The 20,523-nt window shown below is 41.9% G+C and overlaps 1 protein-coding gene across 1 annotated transcript in view; it reads left to right on the forward strand.

Moving 5' to 3' along the window:
• LOC126355358 (collagen alpha-1(XVIII) chain-like) overlaps positions 1–20,523 on the forward strand; it is a 586,377-nt gene that overhangs the window by 515,715 nt on the left and 50,139 nt on the right. Inside the window, exons 19-21 of the mRNA XM_050005652.1 lie at positions 7,427–7,557; positions 14,959–15,189; positions 18,400–18,495. Of these exons, the coding sequence (XP_049861609.1) occupies positions 7,427–7,557; positions 14,959–15,189; positions 18,400–18,495 (458 nt within the window). The remainder of the gene's footprint in view (positions 1–7,426; positions 7,558–14,958; positions 15,190–18,399; positions 18,496–20,523) is intronic.

Below are 20,523 nucleotides of genomic sequence, written 5' to 3' on the forward strand. Positions count from 1 at the left end.
AAGTAAAGGAAAAAAATTGTAAATGTTTTAATTTGCACGTATATCACACGAAAAGAATATTTTTTTATTATTCTTTGTCAATCTCTCTGTCTGTCAGTTGACATGGAATCACGAAAATCAGCAAGAAGCAAAGTTTGACAGTAGAGTTCAATGAAGAAATCGGAAAACTGCTAATATCACGAAACAATTTTTGTCATTTTTTTATCCGTCTGTGTGTTTGTCTGTCTGTGAAGACTCCTCTTTCTTGTAAACAGGTTGGCGTACAAAATTCAAAATTATATCCTTAAGGTCTTTGGTCCCTTTTTAGTGTAGAAAATTTAAGCTCATAAGTCAAAGTAATCAAATCATACGGCCATTCATGTCACTGATTTTGACACTCGCGAACTCACTCAGCAAAATCTATGTTACTCCCCTTTGACATAGAATCATGAAATCTGATAAGAAACAAGTAAAGTAAAAAATCTGAAAATTGTAATTATATCACATGAAAATGCCTTTCTGCCATTAGAACATACATTGCATTCATCATCCGTCAAAACCATAATAGACAAACGTTACTGCAAGGAAACACAAAATGTAAGTCGTAGTAATGATATAGCAAACTAAATAAAAAATATTTTATTAAATCTTCTATATCTATGTATATAAACTGAAGCCCCTGCTCGCTTCTTTTTTATGTCCTCTCCAGTCCGAGAACTACTGTAGAGAGTTTGATTCGGTTTTCGATCTCCCTGGACCGATATCTTGCCAGTATCCCTATAGAAAACAGGCAAAAATCGTTTAGATTCTCGATTCCCAGGATGGATGAAATACACTGAAGCGCCAAAGAAACTGGTATAGGCAAGCGTATTCAAATACAGAGATATTTAAACAGACAGAGAATGGCGCTGCGGTCGGCAACGCCTACATAGGACAACAGCTGTCTGGTGCAGTTGTTAGATCGGTTACTCCTGCTAGAGTGGAAGATTATCAAGGTTTAAGTGAGTTCGAACGTGGTGTACCATTGATGACTGCACGACACAAAGCCTTATGCCTCGCCTGGGCCCGTCAACATCGACATAGGACTGTTGATGACTGGAGACACTATGCCTGGTCGGACGAGTCTCGTTTCAAATTGTATCGAGCGGATGGACCTGTACGGGTATGGAGACAAACTCATGAATGCATGGACCCTGCATGTCAGCAGGAGACTGTTCTTGCTGGTGGAGGTTCTGTGATGTTGTGGGGCGTGTGCACCTGAAGTGATATGGGGCCCCTGATTCGTCTAGATACGACTGACAGGTGACACGTACGTAAACATCCTGTCCTATCACCTGAATCAATTTATGTCCATTGTGCGTTCCGACCGACTTGAGCAATACCAGCAGGACAATGCGACACCCCACACGTCCAGAATTGCTACAGAGTGGCTCCTGGAACACACCTCTGAGTTTAATCTCTTCCGCTGGCCACCAAACTCCCCAGACATGAACATTATTGAGCATATCTGGGACGCCTTGCAACGTGCTGTGCAGAAGAGATGTCCACCCCTCGTGCTCTTACGGATTTATGGACAGCCCTGTAGGATTCATGGTGTAAGTTCCCTCCAGCACTACTTCAGACATTAGTCGAGTCGATGCCATTTCGTGTTACGGCACTTCTGCGTGGTCGCTGGGGCTATACACGATATTAGGCAGGTGTAATAGTTTCGTTGGCGGTTCAGTGTATATTTGTTGTTGTATCTGCCCGTGACGGGAAACAATTCTTATGTAGTTGGAAGAAGGCTGTACTCGGACGCCACCCTGTACTTTAATAAAGTCAGCTATAATATATTTTCTATGCTAAAATTCAATGTTCCTCAGTGAGTGCTAACGATAGCCCTGTACAGTTAACAAAAGATCTAGATATTCAGAAGTTGAACTTCACCTGCAATACCGCTTGAAGCGGAAACAGCAATAGAATGTAGGCAACTGGCAGTGGGATGTAGAATCGAGACTTGATGTAAAATCCAAGGCCACAATTCCTGGCAGCTGCGATGGGAACCTACCCATAGCTCTTATTTCCTATACTTTCCTCACTCTTACTGTATTTTATCTAGATGTACTCAGTTTTTCCTCATAGTTTATACCTTTGTATTAAGTAGTAGTAAGCTGCAGAAAACGTTAACAGGATTATCACTCTTTCACTTATTGTTACACTATCAAATACCGCAGTGTACATTATTTGTGAATAAGTGCGTCAACCGTTTATCATTTCATTGCTATAATTACAGTTGTTAGTTTGTAATTAATGGAATGTAGGGTTCGGCTCAGTATCTAGACGACTGGCAATAACGTCCATCCATCGAATGACGGCTGGCAATAATCGCTGTGCAGAAAACAGATTTTTATGACTGAAATCATTGCCGTCATTTGATTATAAGTACTTTTTATTTTTTTATTTTTTTTTACTGCTACAATTTCGACTGTAGAGCCATTTTCCACGTTCAGTGGTGAAAAACAGTCGGTATCAGATATATCTGAATGACATATCGTCGTCGAAAACAAGCATAAGTGGGATGTATACGAGTCGTTTCATATTACAATCTGAGTGCGAATTAATACCAGGATTACAGGCCACATAATGGTAAACATACTTTAAAGTTCTGTGGAATGATTATACCAGTACAGTGCTGTGGTATTCACGATCAGTTTTTGACGCATATAGTACTTTCTTCTGGAACTCTTTCTTGAATCGAAATTAAAAATATGAGTTTATGTATACGTTTGTTTAAAGTGATGCTGCCTCTCTTTAGCGGCTCGGCAGTTATTCGATCATTTCCTGGAGGTTTGTGATATTTTTGATAATTCACGACCTTCTGTACTTCTACAAGAGTGCGCTCTTCTGTTTATGGTTCCACTGCAGGGTAAATTCGTTGCTTCCCATTGATGTGCTCGTCCTCCAACTTTTATTTAAAATATTCCCTCCGTCTCTCCAGCATTTTCCGCATTTCTGTCAGCAGGATTCCATCTTCCTTGCGCCTATTACATTAGGTTTATACACTTGTGTTCGGATTTTTAATTTAATATAAAACTTTCTGTTCTCTTTCCCATAAAGAACTCTTTTCATATCTTCTGCCTTCCTTTTTAAGGCATCACTTTTCTTCCTTCTGCGTACGCTTGCTGCTTCTATCCTCTTTTCGTTATAAGTGGTCCGGTTAATTCTCGTATTTTATTGGACACATTTTAAACTTGCTTCTTTCTTATCTTGCACCACCTGTCTACTACATTCATCGTTATACCATACCTCATTTCTAGGTCTTCCAGATTCCCATACTACTACGTCCTTTGCCACATTTATGACATTAATCTTAATACATTACCGTTTCTGATCTGTGTGATTTATGTGCTCCACTAATGTAAATTCTATCTCCATTTATTCTGATATTCAAAATTTGCACTCTTATCTTCCAGTTTTTCAAAAATCCGTTTCAGCTTTCTCATAGTTTATACGCCATAGCAATCCTTTTCCTCATTTCTGCAACTACAAGGTAGTGGTCCAATTCTGAGTTTGCTCCCTAAAACTCGCGTTAATTTTCAATTTTATTTGCTCATCTTTTGGATACCAATATATGGTCAATTTAATCTATATCATTTGTTGCTGAAATTTTCTACGTCCTTTTATGAGCATCTTTTCGTTGGGAAATATGTGCTTACTGGTTTAAGATCACTGCCAGCTGCGAACTGGCAAGTGTCAGCCCATTAGTATCATATTTGGACATGGTTTGTGCCTACCACAGCACTGTGTTGGCAAGGTTTGCCACAGCACAGTACGTCAAAGTGAGTCTGCCGACCATTATGTTACCTGTAATCTTTTCTTTTCTTTTTTTTTTAATTCGTTCTCTGATTGCAACATGAAGTGACTCATATATATGTCCACATATGTTCTGTAATACGCTATTGGCAATTAAAATTGTTACACCAAGAAGAAATGTAGATGATAAACGGGTATACATTGGACAAATATATTATACTAGAACTGACATTTGATTACATTTTCACACAATTTGACTGCATAGATCCTGAGAAATCAGTACCCAGAACAACCACATCTGCCCATAATAACTGCCTTGATACGCCTGGGCATTGAGTCAAACAGAGCTTGGGTGGCGTTTACAGATACAGCTGCCCATGGAGCTTCAACACGATACCACAGTTCATCAAGAGTAGCTACTGGCGTATTGTGTCGAGCAGGTTGCTCGGCCACCTTTGACCAGACGTTTTCAATTGGTGAGAGATCTGGAGAATGTGCTGGCCAAGGCACCAGCCGAACATTTTCTGCATCCGGAAAGGCCCATACAGGACCCGCAACATGCGGTCGTGCATTATCCTGCTGAAATGTAGGATTTCTCAGGGATCGAATGAAGGGTAGTGCCAAGGGTCGTAACTCATCTGAGATGTAACGTCCACTGTTCAAAGTGCCGTCAGTGCGAACAAGAGGTGACCGACACGTGTAACCAATGGCCCCATACCATCATGCCGGGTGACATGCCAGAATGACGATGACGAATACATGCTTCCAATGGCGCTCACCGCGATGTCGCCAAACACGGATGCGACCATCATGATGCTCTAAACAGAACCTGGATTCATCCGAAAAAATGACGTTTTGCCATTTGTGCCCCCAGATTCGTCGTTGAGTGCACCATCGCAGGCGCTCCTGGTTGTGATGCAGCGTCAAGGGTAACCGCAGCCATGGTCTCCGAGCTGATAGTCCATGCTGCTGCAAACGTCGTCGAACTGTTCGTGCAGTTGGTTGTTGTCTTGTAAACGTCCCCATCTGTTGACTGGCTGCAAGATCTGTTACAGCCATGCAGATAAGATGCCTGTCATCTCGACTGCTAGTGATACGAGGCCGTTGGGATCCAGCACGGCGTTCCATATTACCCTCCTGAAACCACGGATTCCATATTCTACCAACAGTCATTGGATCTCGACCAACACGAGCAGCAATGTCGCGATACGATAAACCGCAATTGCGTTAGGCTACAATCCGACCTTTATCAAAGTCGGAAACGTGATGGTACGCATTTCTCCTCCTAACACGAGGCATCACAACAACGTTTCACCAGGCAACGCCGGTCAACTGCTGTTTGTGTATGAGAAATCGGTTGGAAACTTTCCTCATGCCAGCACGTTGTAGGTGTCGCCACCGGTGCCAACCTTGTGTGAATACTCTGAAAAGCTAATCATATGCATATCACAGCATCCTCTTCCGTCGGTTAAATGTCGCGTCTGTAGCACGTCATCTTCGTGGTGTAGCACTTTTAATGGCCAGTAGTGTATTTCGACGACGATATGTCATTCAGACGTGTCTGACATTTACGACTCTTTTTCACCACTGCCCTTGAAAATGGCTCTACAGCCTAAATCGCGATAGTGAAAAAATAAATAATTTTAAAAGACTTACAGTCAAATGGCGGAAATGATGTCTATAATTTCATTCAAAAAGCACAGTAAGGTAACAAAAGTCCTGGCATGCCTCCTAATACTGTGTTGGACTTCTTCCTGCCCGTGGTGCGGCAACTGGGCGCGACGTGCACTCAACAAGTGGTTGGAAGCCCCTGGAGAAATTTTGAGCCATACAGCCTCTACAGCAGTCCAAAATGGCGAAAAAGCCCCCGTTACAGGATGTTGTGCACTAACTGACTTATCGATTATATCCCACAAATGTGTGATGGGATTCATGTCGGGCGATCTGAGTGGCTAAATTATTCTCTCGAACTGTCCAGAATGTTCTTCATACCAATCGCGAACAACTGTGGTCTCGGGACATGACGTCGTTGTTTCGGAACATGAAGTCCATTAATGACTGCAAATCGTCTCCATGTCGCCGAACATAACCATTTACAGTCAATGATCGGTTCACTTGCACCAGAGAACCCAGTCCATTCCATGTAAACACATCCCACACCATTATGGAGCCCCCGCCAGCTTCCACAGTGCCTTGTTGAAAACGTGGGTCCATGGCTTTGTGAGGTCTGCTCCACATTCGGACCCTGCCATCAGTTCTTCCCAAGCGAAATCAGGACTCATCTGACCACGCCACGGTTTTCCAGTCTTTGGTCCAACCGATACAGTGACGAGCCCAGGACAGGCGCCACAGGCGATATTGTGCTGTTAACAAAGGGACTCACGTCCATTGACGCCAAATTTCGTCACACTTTCCTAATGGATACGTTCGTCGTACGTCCTTTGATTTCTAAGGTTATTTCACGCAGTGTCGCTTGTCTGTTAACACTGACAAGTCTGTTAGCAAACGCCGCTGCTCTCGGTCGTTAAGTGAAGTCCGTCGGCCACTGTGTTGTCCTTGGTGAGAGGTAATGCCTGAAATTTGGTATTCTCGGCACACTCTTTACACTATGGATCTCGGGATATTAAATTCCCTAAAGATTTCCGATGAACATTAACAAAAGCAAAACGAGGATACTGGAATGTAGTCAAATTAAATCGGGTGATGCTGAGGGAATTAGATTAGGAAATGAGACACTTAAAGTAGTAAAGGAGTTTTGCTATTTAGGAAGTAAAATAACTGATGATGGTCGAAGTAGAGAGGATATAAAATGTAGACTGGCAATGGCAAGGAAAGCGTTTCTGAAGAAGAGAAATTTGTTAACATCGAATATAGATTTATGTATCAGGAAGTCGTTTCTGAAAGTATTTGTTTGGAGTGTAGCCATGTATGGAAGTGAAACATGGACGATAACTAGTTTGGACAAGAAGAGAATAGAAGCTTTCGAAATGTGGTGCTACAGAAGAATACTGAAGATAAGGTGGATAGATCACGTAACTAATGAGGAGGTATTGAATAGGATTGGGGAGAAGAGAAGTTTGTGGCACAACTTGACTAGAAGAAGGGATCGGTTGGTAGGACATGTTTTGAGGCATCAAGAGATCACAAATTTAGCATTGGAGGGCAGCGTGGAGGGTAAAAATCGTAGAGGGAGACCGAGAGATGAGTACACTAAGCAGATTCAGAAGGATGTAGGTTGCAGTAGGTACTGGGAGATGAAGCGCTTGCACAGGATAGAGTAGCATGGAGAGCTGCATCACACCAGTCTCAGGACTGAAGACAACAACAACAACAAAGATTTCCGAAACTGAATGTCTGTTAATCCCCGTCATAAACCCAACCTTTTCATGTTTACCAGCTGGGTACAAATGACAGGCACTTCAATGCAGTGCCCTTTTATATTTTGTGTATCCCATGACTTGTCACATTAGCGTATATTGTGATTGCGGTCCCCAACCAAGGAAAAACATCAAATTAATAAATGTTGATGTATCATAGTATGTAACTGACACTTACATAAGCATCCTGATCCAACGCTACTGCCGTGGGTTCCTTTATTGAGAACCTCTTCGTTAATTTGTACCTGATTTTCCATTAATCACTTTTAAATTTTCAGTTCCAGGACCGAAGGGAGACCGTGGCGATCCTGGTCCAAAAGGAGAAGCTGGGGCGCGGGGCCCTCCCGGTCACAATGGCACCGCAGGAGCCGAGGGACCTGCTGGGCCGCCCGGTACACCAGGGGCACAGGTGCGTAGTACCGACACTGCACAGTGTGCAGCGTACACCCTCCTCATGTCCTCTCTCACTCATTTAAGCTTGTTTTACATGAATGACACTGTAGTCAAAATCGACAATGCGTGGTGGTTGAGCTTAGCTTTCCAGGATGTAAAGCTGGGTTCCATGTGCAACAAACATGACGCCACTTGGCAGCCACTCGGGTGGCGTCACCGAAGTTGCGTGTGGAAGCACCCAAATAACTGTGGCACCACTCGAGTCCCACAACACTTCAAAACGCGTTAACTTTGAGACGGCATTTTCCTTCTCCTACTACCGATTGACGCCAGAAGGGGCCGCCATCTTTCAAGATAACTTACTGTATCTGTTTGATTTCAGATTCGTACCTGTACATTACGAAAAATGTAGTTTCAGCAACACAGCACATTAAAAATCTCTCCGAAACTCGTTGTTTTGAGTACGATTTATTTCGCTACAGTATTAGGAGGTGCTACTTTGGTGCACAAATTTTACCATTGCAGATAATGGTTAAAGTGTGAAAGTATATGAAGTTGCTACTATGCGCTGAATGGATAAAATTTGTGTGTAAATGAGCAAATATTATTTAAGTACTGAAACGTGATTTGTACTTTCACAGCAGCTCACTTTATTCTAAAAACGATGTAAATTAATGCAATACTGGCAGAATATTTCTAGTACTGGAAACTTCAATGCTTCTTAAACATTTACCCAGTGCATTTGAGAATGGAAGTAACAAGTTTTCTGGTAACAGTACTATTTTATATTAGGTGTATCTTTTAATAAAGGGAATCAGTCACATTACAGTTTTATTTAGTACACTTGCACGAAGCAGAATTAGGTATAGAATAAATTTAATATTTTATCATATTTAACTGATGTGGACTCAGGAGTGAAAATATTAGGTTTTAAATGAGTCTTAAGGGTATCGTAGAAAGCATCCAACATATAACACAAAAACTTCGAAATAGTGCTTTTGACAAAACGTCGAAGTGTTGCTTCTAGTTTTGCTTGAGCCACAACTGAATCTTTCATATGAGTGTCTGATGTTTTAATAGAGCTTGAATCACAGCTCTACAACTACTCGAAATTAGCTTTCGTTATCCGGAAGTATTTCACGTATGAGTCTTCGCTTACAAGGGCTACGTCCATTACTTTATGTGACGCCGCTGTGTTATGTGCGCATAAGTTTCACTTCCAAATCCTATATTTGTGCTTTCACTCCTTTTTAATGGATTCTTGGCTCATTTCGAATACCATAACCTGAATGACAAAACCAATGTCCCCTATGAATAGTCCCAGCTGAAGCCGTAGTGAAAACATTGCCACGACAGTTTTGACAGAAGGGTCTAGAAACAGTAACACACCGCCCCATTGTTGTAACAGCCATCATGTCAGTTGCTGTGGCGTCATTTTGTTGCATATGGAAACCCGGCTTACACACCTGCTATCCAAGCTACAGGAGAGTCAGTGATGCAAGTAATCGGCTGATTACGCCGAAAGTAGAGCTCTAAAATCCATAGCATACTAAAGATGGCGTATGCACAGAGACACAAATGGTGACTTGTCTGCTAAAACTGGAAATTACAACCAATTTTCGTCGTGATCACTCATTTTATAGTAACGGGTTTGGTGCTTATGTGTGCACTTAATCTTTATTTTAGTGTTTGCTTGCTTTTCATGATGCGTTGAAAAGGTTGTATGAGGACTTGATATTGTTCTTATGAATACTCTTCCACAAGAGATACAGAATATCACGTAGGAGAGATGATACAGCATTTGGGTTCGCCGTCATTAAAACAAAGGCGTTTCTCGTTGCACCGAGATCTTCTCAAGAAATTTCAGTCACCAGCTTTCTGCTCCGAATGAGAAAATATTATGTTGCTGTGAACCTACGTAGTAAAAATCGATTATCGCGATAAAATAAGGGAAATCAGAGGTCTCACGGAGAGATACAGGTGTCCGTCTTTTCCGCGAGCAGTCCAAGAGTGGAATAATAGTGAATTAGCGTATAGGTAGTCCGATTAAACATCTACTAGGCACTTAAGTGTGATTTCCAGAGTAGTCATGTAGATGTAGATGTCGATCTGAAAGCAAAAGCCGGCCGGGGTGGCCGCGTGGTTCTAGGCGCTACAGTCTGGAACCGGGCGACCACTACGGTCGCAGGTTCGAATCCAGCCTCGGTTATGGATGTGTGTGATGTCCTTAGGTTAGTTAGGTTTAAGTAGTTCTAAGTTCTAGGGGACTGATGACCTCAGAAGTTAAGTCCCATAGTGCTCAGAGCCATTTGAATTTTTTTTAAAGCAAAAAGTTATTTTCATTTCATAACTCTTTGACAGACAAAAACCCTACAGTGAATGTAAATGAAAATTTGTGCACTTAATCTTTAACATTTTTAATGAAAATTGTTTCAATAGCGAAAATATCAGCTCTATTGAAGAACAACAGTTATACATGTTATTTGACATTCAGAAGGAAATCGAGATGGGAAGGGTAAAGAAAAATGGGGATGTAGCTGCCGTCCAACAAGGCAACATCACCAATTTGACCTCATGTTTTAAGGAGAAAGAAGCACACTGCAAGATATCAGCCCCAGAAATCGACGTCGTGCGAATATTTGCGCCATAATTGTATGCAGTTATGACCTCGACCTCCTGAACGCACAGCTTTTATACCTGGGCGCGCACTTTATGTTTGCCCAATAGTGCATATTATGCCGGTTTACGTTACCGCTGTTGGTTAATGACGCTTCGTCGCTAAATAGAACACGTGCAGAAAATCTGTCATCATCCCATAATTTCTCTTGTGCCCAGTGGCAGAACTGTACACGACGTTCAAAGTCGTCGCCATGCAATTCCTGGTGCATAGTAATATGGTACGGGTGCAATCGCTGTTGCTGTAGCATTCTCAACACCAACGTTTTTGAGATTCCCGATTCTCGCGCACTTTGTCTGCTACTGATGTGAGGATTAGCCGCGACAGCACCTAAAACACCTACTTGGGCATCATCGTGTGTTGCAGGTCGTGTTTGACGTTTCACATGTGGCCGAACACTTCCTGTTTCCTTAAATAACGTAACTATGCGGCGAACAGTCCGGACACTTGGACGATGTCGATCAGGATACCGAGCAGCATACATAGCACACGCCCGTTGGGCATTTTGATCACAATAGCCATACATCAACACGATATCGACCTTTTCCACAATTGGTAAAGGGTCCATTTTAACACGGGTAAAGTATCACGAAGCAAATACCGTCCGCACTGGCGGAATGTTACGTGATACCATGTACTTACACGTTTGTGACTATTACAGCGCCATGTATCACAAAGCGAAAAAAGTGGTCCAACTAAAACATTCATTTTTCTTTACGTACTAACGAATATGTAATAAAAATGGGGGTTCCTATTTTAAAAAACGCAGTTGATATCCGTTTGACCTATGGCAGCGTCATCTAGCGGGCCAACCACGGCGCTATCTGGTTTCTCCCTTCAAGCTTGACGAGTTTTGTTCTTTGTAGTTGTTTCGTTTGACGCTTATTTCGTGAGATATTTTGCCCTGTCACTATCAATGGACCACCCTGTATATGTGTGAGGCTGACATATTACGCACTCATATTACTTACTATTTCTCTAGCAGAGTAACATGCGTTCTCGAACAAGATTTAAAAACACGTTGGGAGGATGTGCCCACGTCCCTTCCTCTTCCCTCGCCTTCAACGTCCTGGGAAAAGTGGTTGTCACTCCAGCGTACGGTTATTCGTGCTCCGGTGTTAGGCGGCTGCAGTAGGGCGGAGCGGAGAACAAACAAACGGCACGGGCGAAAGTTTAAAAGTTATACTTTCAGAGAGTCATAACTACGTAGCATCATGTCATGGCCCAAGTTTTCTCGTGGGAACAGTTGCTGTGGTTGAGATCTTACAAGTGTGCCTTTTCCTCCTAAAAATAGGAGGTCCAGTCGGTAATTCCCTTGTAAGTATTGTTTGATATGTTCACATGTATATATTTCCTAGAACAAATAAATGTTGATATTTTGAAATGTTTAGAAGCCACTTCCTCATTCCATCAGTTCTCTGCAGTGTGGTGAATTTACAATACCATCTTTGTCGAGAACATCAGGTATGAATCTTGCTTAATAAATGTTATTGTCATTGCTATTTCCTCCTGTTGCCACGTTCAGACTTTCTGTAAGAAGGACGATACCTCATACCTGCACTTTCACCATTCAGGAGCCAAACTGTGTAGAAAAAACAAAAAAAATGGAAAAGACCACTCACTACGAAGTGGCCTCCGTAGAGGAATAATACGCCAGGAGTGGTACGGTAGACTCACTGCTCACGAGCATTCGGTTGAGAGAAAGAAGTCACTCTTCTGAAAGGATCTTCAACCGCTACATAAAGGCGGCTCACAGAAAACGCGCGGTCACATGCACTCGCTTACTCATACTCATAACGTTGGAAAACTCGTATGCAAGCCACTGGCATTTAACACAGGCTCAAAAAATGCTGGTAGCACTCGAAAGAAAAATCAGGAGGAACTACTGAAGATCAGTCACATATTGTAAACCACAAGAGGGAAACGTTACAAAATTATTAAAAATTTGCTGACATTTCTCCGGACTCAGAAAACAGACTACACATTAACGAAACACCAAAACTTTTGTTCGCAGAAATATCCCTGAATAATACACTTCTGTACTCCTGTTTACTATCACAGCTAAAACAAATAAATTAAAATTTTTTAATAGATTTTCCAATCGGAAAAATCAGATTGTGCTGCGGATAAAAGTAGGACCACATATCTTAGACGACAGGGCCTGCAGCTCAGTGCGACATGGGAGCCACCAATCGCGAGATTGAAGCGGGCTCAGCTAACGCGGAATCAACGAATGTCCATATAGGGGGATGCTGTGAGCACCAATGACGCCACAGACAGAAGCCCCGAGTATATAACGACGTACCAGCGGTCCATCATTACACTTGACAATGGCCAAGTAGAATTTGGTCGAAAGCTCGTATCATTTCAAACACTTGACGCAGCTGGAATCCAGAGAACAATTTATTCAAAGCACACTGCCGTGAGAAAATGTTAAACCCATAGGGACAATGTCATTTCATTAACAAGTGATGTGACGCGTAGTTCATCACTGTAGGAATATATGACGGCGAATTCAGACCAAATGAAGCCGGCTATAAACGCAACACGGTTCAGTATTTCTGCAGGAAACTTCCAACGACTTGTTGAGACCATGTCACGTCGAGTTGCTGCACTACGCGGGCACAAGCAGGTCCGACACGATATTTGGAAGTAGTCCATGACATTTGCTACCTCAGCGTATCACTTTCATTATACGCAAGAAACACCAAGGAAAATACATTATCATAGGACTTCGTGACCTAGAAAAATCACTCAGATATGTAAACTCGAGCAAAATACACTGCCGGATAAAATACAACACCCTCAAGGACTGCGTTTAGTGGCCATAATTGCGAATGTTGCCGGTGTCAGATTTTGTGCACGAACTAACCTCTCGATTATGTCCCGTAAATGTTCGATGGGATTCGTGTCGGTCGAGCTGAGTGGCTAAACCATTCGCTCGAAATGTCCAGAATGTTCTTCAAAACCGATCGCAAACAACTGTGCCCCGGTGACATGGCGCATTGTCATCCGTAAAAGTCCCTGTCTGGCAACAAATGGTGTGCAAATAGCCAACATCGAGTCCATTCCGGGTAAACACAGCGCACATCATTATAGAGCCACCACCAACTTACACAGCGGCTTGTGAACAGCTTGGGTCCCTGGCTTCGTAAGGTCTGCACCACACTCGAACTTTACCATTAGCTCTTACCTTCTGAAATTGGGACTCATCTGACCAAGCCAAGGTTTTCCAGTCCTCTAGAGTTCAACCCGTATGGTCATGAGCGGAGCAGGCAATGTCGTACCGTTAGCAAAAGTAACCACTTTCAAAAGTAGTTTCTTTCTCAGAATGAATTTTGATGGCTCCGGGTTTGGATCTCAGACAATCTTGCTCAGACTTACCAGCTCTTAACATTCACCCTTTTTTCTTTACACAAGGACGCAGGTTCCTTCACACTGTCGTAACGGATACGTTTGTCGTACGTTCCATATTGATTTCTGCGGTTACTTTACACAGTGCTGCTTCTCTATTAGCACTGAAGACTCTACGCAAACGCCGCTGCTCTCGGTCGTTAAGTGAATGCCGTCAGACACTAAGTTGTCCGTGGGGCGAGGTAATGCCTCAAAATGGTATTCTCGGCACCCTCTTGACATCTTCGATCTCAGAATATGGCATTCCGTAGCGATTTCCGAAATGGAAAGAGGGATACTAACTACAACTTTCCAATTATTTTCCCTTAATAAAATCTGTCGTTATGACTTTTTCAAACCAACAGCTCAATTCATGGAGTCAATACTAGAAATAAGAATCATCTTCACAAGGATTTAAAGTCACTTAGTCTTGTACAAAAGGTGTGCATTATTCAGGAACACACATTTTCAATAACTTGCCAGCAGCCATAAAAAGCTTAACAACGAATGAAATTCTGTTTAAGAGAAGCCTAATGGATTTATTGGTGGCCAACTCCTTCTACTCCATTGATGAATTTCTCAGTAAAACCAACTGAATTGATTATATATATAACTTCTGCACAATTTCAGTGCAGTAATGTGTTCATTGTAAAAAAGTATTATAGTATTTGTATTAGATGTTTATTACATTATAAATAAATAAATAAACTTTTTTATTTTTAATTCAGTGCATTATTGTTTGTAAAATGACTCTCTCATATAGTGTTTATTAAAAAATTACGCTCATTCCACTTGGGACCTGTGGAATTGTACATTAGCTTATTTGTTTTAGTTGTAAATATTTGTCATGTATTGTTGTTTTTCTGAGATGTTCCACATCCTGGAGGACCTCCTCACTACGGATCAATTGGAATGAAAGTAAATCTAATCTAATCTAAATGCATCCAGCTCCAACTACCATTCCGGCTTCAAAGTCTGTGAATTCCCGTCTTGCGGCCATAATCACGTCGGGAACCTCTTCACACGAATCACCTGAGTAGAACGACAGCTCCGTCAATGCGATGCCCTTGTCTACCTTCTGCATGTGAAAGTACCGCCATCTGTATAAGAGTATATTGCTATCCCACGACTTTTGTCACCTGCGTGTATTATAGCCTGGTGTCAGTGAACAGAGTCCTTGAGGGTGCTGCAGTTCTTCCTGCCAGTGTATCACGTTCAATTTTACGTAGCTGAATGCTTTTTCTAGGTCATGAAGTCCTTTGAATATGTGTTTCCCTTGGTATTACTAATGTACATTGAAAGTGGTGCATTGTGTAAGCTGCTGTGACGTGTACTTACCTGTTGCAGGGTCCTCCGGGAGCGAAGGGAGACCGCGGGGACCGCGGGCTGCCGGGCGTCCCTGGAGAGACCGGTCCCCGAGGGGAGCCCGGGCCTCCCGGCGCCGTGGCCGTGGCGGAGGGCGGCGCGCCGCAGCTAAAGGGCGAGAAGGGCGCGCCCGGGCGGCGGGGGCGGCGCGGCTTGCCCGGACCGCAGGGGCCGCCCGGACCCGCGGGGCCAGCAGGGCCGCCCGGCCGGGACGTAAGTACCACCTGCCGGCACTTCGATTTTCCGATATCAGTGATTTCTGTGAATGCTAATTTTAGGTAACTGTGATTTTCAGTTGCCATTAGTCACAGTTTAGAATCACACTGTAGTTTTCCGAATTCACAACATTTATCAGCGTTAATGGGGGTAGGACGTCAAACGGGCACCACAGGAGAGGCACCACAGGACGTTTTAATTTTCACTGCCTATACTTTTACAAATAAATTCAGAAAACTTTGTCAGCATTACCTGGAAGGATTCAGGATTCACACTCATAGCAGTGCAAGTTCAAAAACATAACAAAACAATTTTTTTTACATGTGAAATATCATCATTTTTTTCACTTACTATTGGCTGCATTTGTTTCTGGAGGAACACTTTTCTTCATATGAAAGAGAGATTCTTTGGTGAAAATTGCACAGCATACAAACCATACTTACAGGTGTATAAAACTCTAGAATTTTCCTAATCTATTAAAAACAGTGGTAAAAATTGAGATAATTAACTATAAAATTTGAGTTTTTTTTTCTAAACATGAAGTTTAAAATGCAACAGCTCATTCATTTTTTCCTAAATTAAATAAATTCTAGAGTTTCATACACTTGTAAGTATGGTTTGTATGCTGTGCAAAATTCATCGAAGAATCTCTCTTACTTATGAGGAAAAGTGTACCTACAGAAACAAAGGCAGCCAATGGTATGTGAAACAATAATCAAATTTCACATGTAAAAAAAAATATTTTGTTATGTTTTTGAACTTCCACTGTTATGAATGTGAATCCTGAAGCCTTTCTGGTCATGCTCACAAAGTTTTCTGAATTTATTTGTAAAAGTATAGGCAGTAGAAATTCAAATGTCCTGCGGTGCCTCCCCTGCTCCAAGTCGGCCCGTCTGACGTTCTACCCCCCTTAAAACGGTGTTTACGCGAGTTATCGTGGTAGATGTTACACTGCGATTAGTCACAGTGATTAATAGCAGAAATCGTTTTTAACACTATAGAGAGATGTAAGCATATCTACTACCTGGTGTTTTTGGGCAGGTGAACTGTGTCAGTGCAACAGAATTGATATGTTCTCGCCTCCACTATGAAAACTTAATATTTTAACAGTGTGTCATTGAAGTCACTATGCGATTTGAAAGGGATTATAGACAGGTGTGAAATTCTCTGTGAGTCAATAATGAGAATTCCATTCTCCCCTTGTTGATGCCATCTAGTACTCCAAAATTTTCTGCTGTGCAGTTGTTGATAAAGACTTGGTTATTTGTTTTAAGACTATTCTATACAATTTTGGGAGAACTGCCGGATGTCTGTTACTTTCTCGTATGACATTTTGGCCCGGAGTCTTCTTGCCATCTTCAGGTGAATACTGATGAGCCATACACAAAGCTCCCCTATTTAAGATCCTGCGCTTTGACGTGGAGCACACGTTTAATATTTGTTCTTAACCCCCTTCATTTAACAGTAAACAGTAATTTTTTACCATTAATATACTATTTTATAATAATCTGCAATTTTTGCATCCTGTGCAATGTGTGAGCTATTTGTCCTAGAGAAGAAATGAACAGGAAAAATAATGCAGTTTAATGTTGCACTGACAAACATTTTTGCTATAATCAACAGTTTTGGAGTTATCCGAGAAAAACGTAAAGAAGTCACCTTGAAACTCCCCACACTGACCCACATCCCCCACGCCCTCACACTCAAAGCTCTCCAGTCGGGGATATATAGTACGTTTTTCAATAAGCTCTCTCCTATCAGTCTACGACAGTTTGAGACTACACGAATATTTTCACTTATTCAACCTTTTCTTGGGTTTCATTGACTGAGCTCCCTGACCATTTCCCAAGTTGAGCGCCGCACTTCAGATGCACCTGACTGACTGCTCATGCAGGAATGCGTCACCTAGCTACAATTCATATGGTCTCCCTTGAAACAGTGTGGAGTGCTTTGACCAGTGAGCCAAGTTATCTACTTTCTCTATGGACTATCACACTTAAAGTGGGAAAACTTCGAAAACCTACCTACCTCGTACATCACGCTACCTAAAGTATCGGCACATCAGACAAGACGACGATTGCAGGTATCGTACATGTAACCAACAATATAATATCCTGAATCTGCAATATCTGTAAATGAGCTACACGTTTATTGTAAATCACAGTATATTCTGTTCTCTATTGTCAATAAATGTTTCGTTTTCAGTAGACTTGTAGTTGCCAACTTTTCTTGTATCTTTGTAAAACGGCTGATCTTTGTGGTCTCGGAATGATGAACACAAAAACGGGCTTGAAGATTCGAGTTAAGCTGTAGTTTTTTTGGACAGTTAACTTTCTCATAAGTATCCTTAAAAGGCATATACTTCTTTTTACGCTGTTGTACATCCTAGGAGAAAGGTTACTGAAGACGCTTCTAATACGCCATCTTTTCTTAACTGAGATTATATATAGCGCATGTGGTGTAAATACGACAGGAAAAGCAGCCTGTGGTCCGTGAAACAGAGTACCACATGTGACCCAAAAGTCGTACTTCTGATACAAATCCACCTAACGATGAACATACAATCATCCGAAACACGTAATCGAAAGTATAGTAAATGTTCTTAAAATCGTGCTTCACAGCTCTCATAAAAGACATTTTCTCGTAAATAGCCACCATAAGATGCAACGAGTTTTAATTTTTATTATTCTGCAATCACTTTCAATCTTAAGTTCATCATCTGGCAGAACTCTTGTACAGTACACAATAAATGTGACTGATTATGCTAATTAATAGCTTCAACTTTTATTATTCATAACGGCTACAATCTAAACCACAATGTTCGGATTAAAGCCAACTCTGACAGGTAGTTTTATTGTCGTGGCTTATGTTTATTATTTTGTCAGATAATGGTGCAGCAATCAAAGTGCTTTGGATATGTTGCTGCTTAAACCAGTGAAATAAAATTTTGTTAAACGTTATCTTCACAAATCATAGTAAAGCAAAGTAACACACTGAAAAATATGATGCTGAACAGGGACTCTGCATTTCATCAGTGCTGCCGGCTCCGTCAGTAATTAAATCCGATTTAATGCATGTCAAATTAACAGTACAACCTCAAAAGTTCGATTGCCTACAACGTTATACTCAAAGAGTAAAAGGGGATGAAGTTAGTCTTACGGCCTGCAGCTCCATGACGTCGTCGTCTCACTGTCTCTTGTGTTACAGGGATCTCCTGGACCTAAGGGCAACACTGGAGCTCCCGGGATACCTGGCCGTGACGGCGTCAAAGGCGACAGAGGAGAAAGCTGCGAAGCTCCCAAGGTGTGTACACGGCAGCGTCTTCCATCCAGTAGTGACACAAATTCACTTTCTCTTGCATTTCGTTTTCATACTGCTGTCAGGGCATCATCCAACCGTTATGGCTTCTGCTCTGTCTGTAAGAACATCACGCATTAGTCGTGCAGTTTCTCACAATAAAATATTTTTGTGCCTTTGTGTGTTTTGCCACCCAGAAGAGCAATGGAAATAATTTGTCTGCGAGATTATTCGGCGATTGCTCCAAGATATTGTGTTGTTCAAAGTGTTCCAGAGTAATTATTTTCTCCTTATAGCAATATTAGGGTCTTCAGACCCTCTCCTGTATTTAATCAGACATCGTTAGTGATTGAACAGTACAACTTGTGCAGTACATGAGCAGTATACAGTGTTATCCAAAAGTAACTATACGTGTTTAGTGGGTATGACGTATCCACCAAAATAAGAATAAAGCTTTAAATAAAGTTTTGTATGAAATTGTTTTATTTCCAAGATACGGATCATAAGTGAGTCACAAACAACACAAAATTGTTTCTTGGCGATTCAAAAGTAACTGTACACACTTGATGGGTGTAACGCATGAATCAAAGTAAGTGTAAAATGAAGCTTTGTATGAAATTGCTTCATTTCCGAGTTATGCAGTAGGGTAGGGATCACAAGTGCGTCACAAACAACATAAAATTAATTCTTCTCAGAAATCAAAGTCGCGGAGGAACTCAAAATTCAGAGACCTCCTGCACATTTACCTGGAACATGTTGACAATGATGCCTATATAGACGAAGATACTGACGTGCTCTACATTCTTGGAATCTTGCAGGCTCCGGTCGTCCCATTCTGCACAACTGCGCAGCCATATTCATTTGCAAATAGATACACGAGCTCACTGATACGGCCCCAAAGGGAGAGGTCCAGCGGGCAAAGATACGGAGATCTGGCGAGCCAAGTAACTAGTCCTGCTCAACGCAGCCATTTATCGGGATAGACGACACTGAGATACTCTATCGCCTCCCGACTGAAATGGGCAGGACCACCGTCGTGCTTCGTGTAGCGAGGGGGAACATCACGAAGCACCCAATTCGTGTCCCAAAAACTGTCGTCACACTGCCAGTCAGGCGCTATGGAATAACATGCGTTCAGTGTAACTGATTGTCCACTATACCCCATCAAATGTTCACTGCAAAACGATGTTGATATCCTCGTATTGAAGTTACCCACGGATTCTGATATGCCCACACATGCATGGCGCTCGAGTAACCATTGACAGAAATTCTGATGTCTACGGCAGTCCACAGGTCTCAGATCCTGCACCTTCTGCAGGCGAAATGGGTGGAAATCAAGCAAAGGCATTTCGTGCCAGAATCAACCAAGCAGTGTAAAGTGGTGCACAAAGCAACATCAGTCGATATGCAGGTGAACACGACACGCCAAAAGCCTTTACTCTCCCATGCTGTAACGCCTAACACAAACGATGTTACGCATCGTAACTCGGAAATAAAGGAATGGCAGACAAAACTTTAACACTTTACTCCCATTTTGATCAACACATTATACCTACGAAGTGTGTACAGCTACTTTTGAATTGCTCTGTATAATAATAATAATAAAATAATAATAATAATAATAATATATGGTAGTTCATAAATCTTAGTCTAATTAACAGGAAACTAATTTTTTGTTACGTTTGTACAGAAGCAGTTTGAAAGGAATCATATCTTGAGAAGAAGCCGTCTGGTCTTGAGAAGACCAAGAAGTGATAGGGCTAGCTTAGCAGATGAGGTATAGGGATGAGATGGTAGGGCTTGGAAAAATATGGATAGCTTTGACAATGTGTCGGGATTCTGGTTCGCTATTGGACAAAAGGAAGACACCTGGGATATGCCGAGAGGAAAGTTCATCCATTAATATCCTCTTCAGTGTAAAGTGTTTTGGATTAGAAGCAAGCTACTGGGTAGTTTCTTTCAAAGCTGCAGCAATAGAATGATGATAGGTATCTGATATGAGGATAAGTGTCGAAAACAACAGTGATTAACAAA

Source organism: Schistocerca gregaria, chromosome 3 (genome assembly GCF_023897955.1).
Source record: "Schistocerca gregaria isolate iqSchGreg1 chromosome 3, iqSchGreg1.2, whole genome shotgun sequence".
Lineage (NCBI taxonomy): Eukaryota > Metazoa > Arthropoda > Insecta > Orthoptera > Acrididae > Schistocerca > Schistocerca gregaria.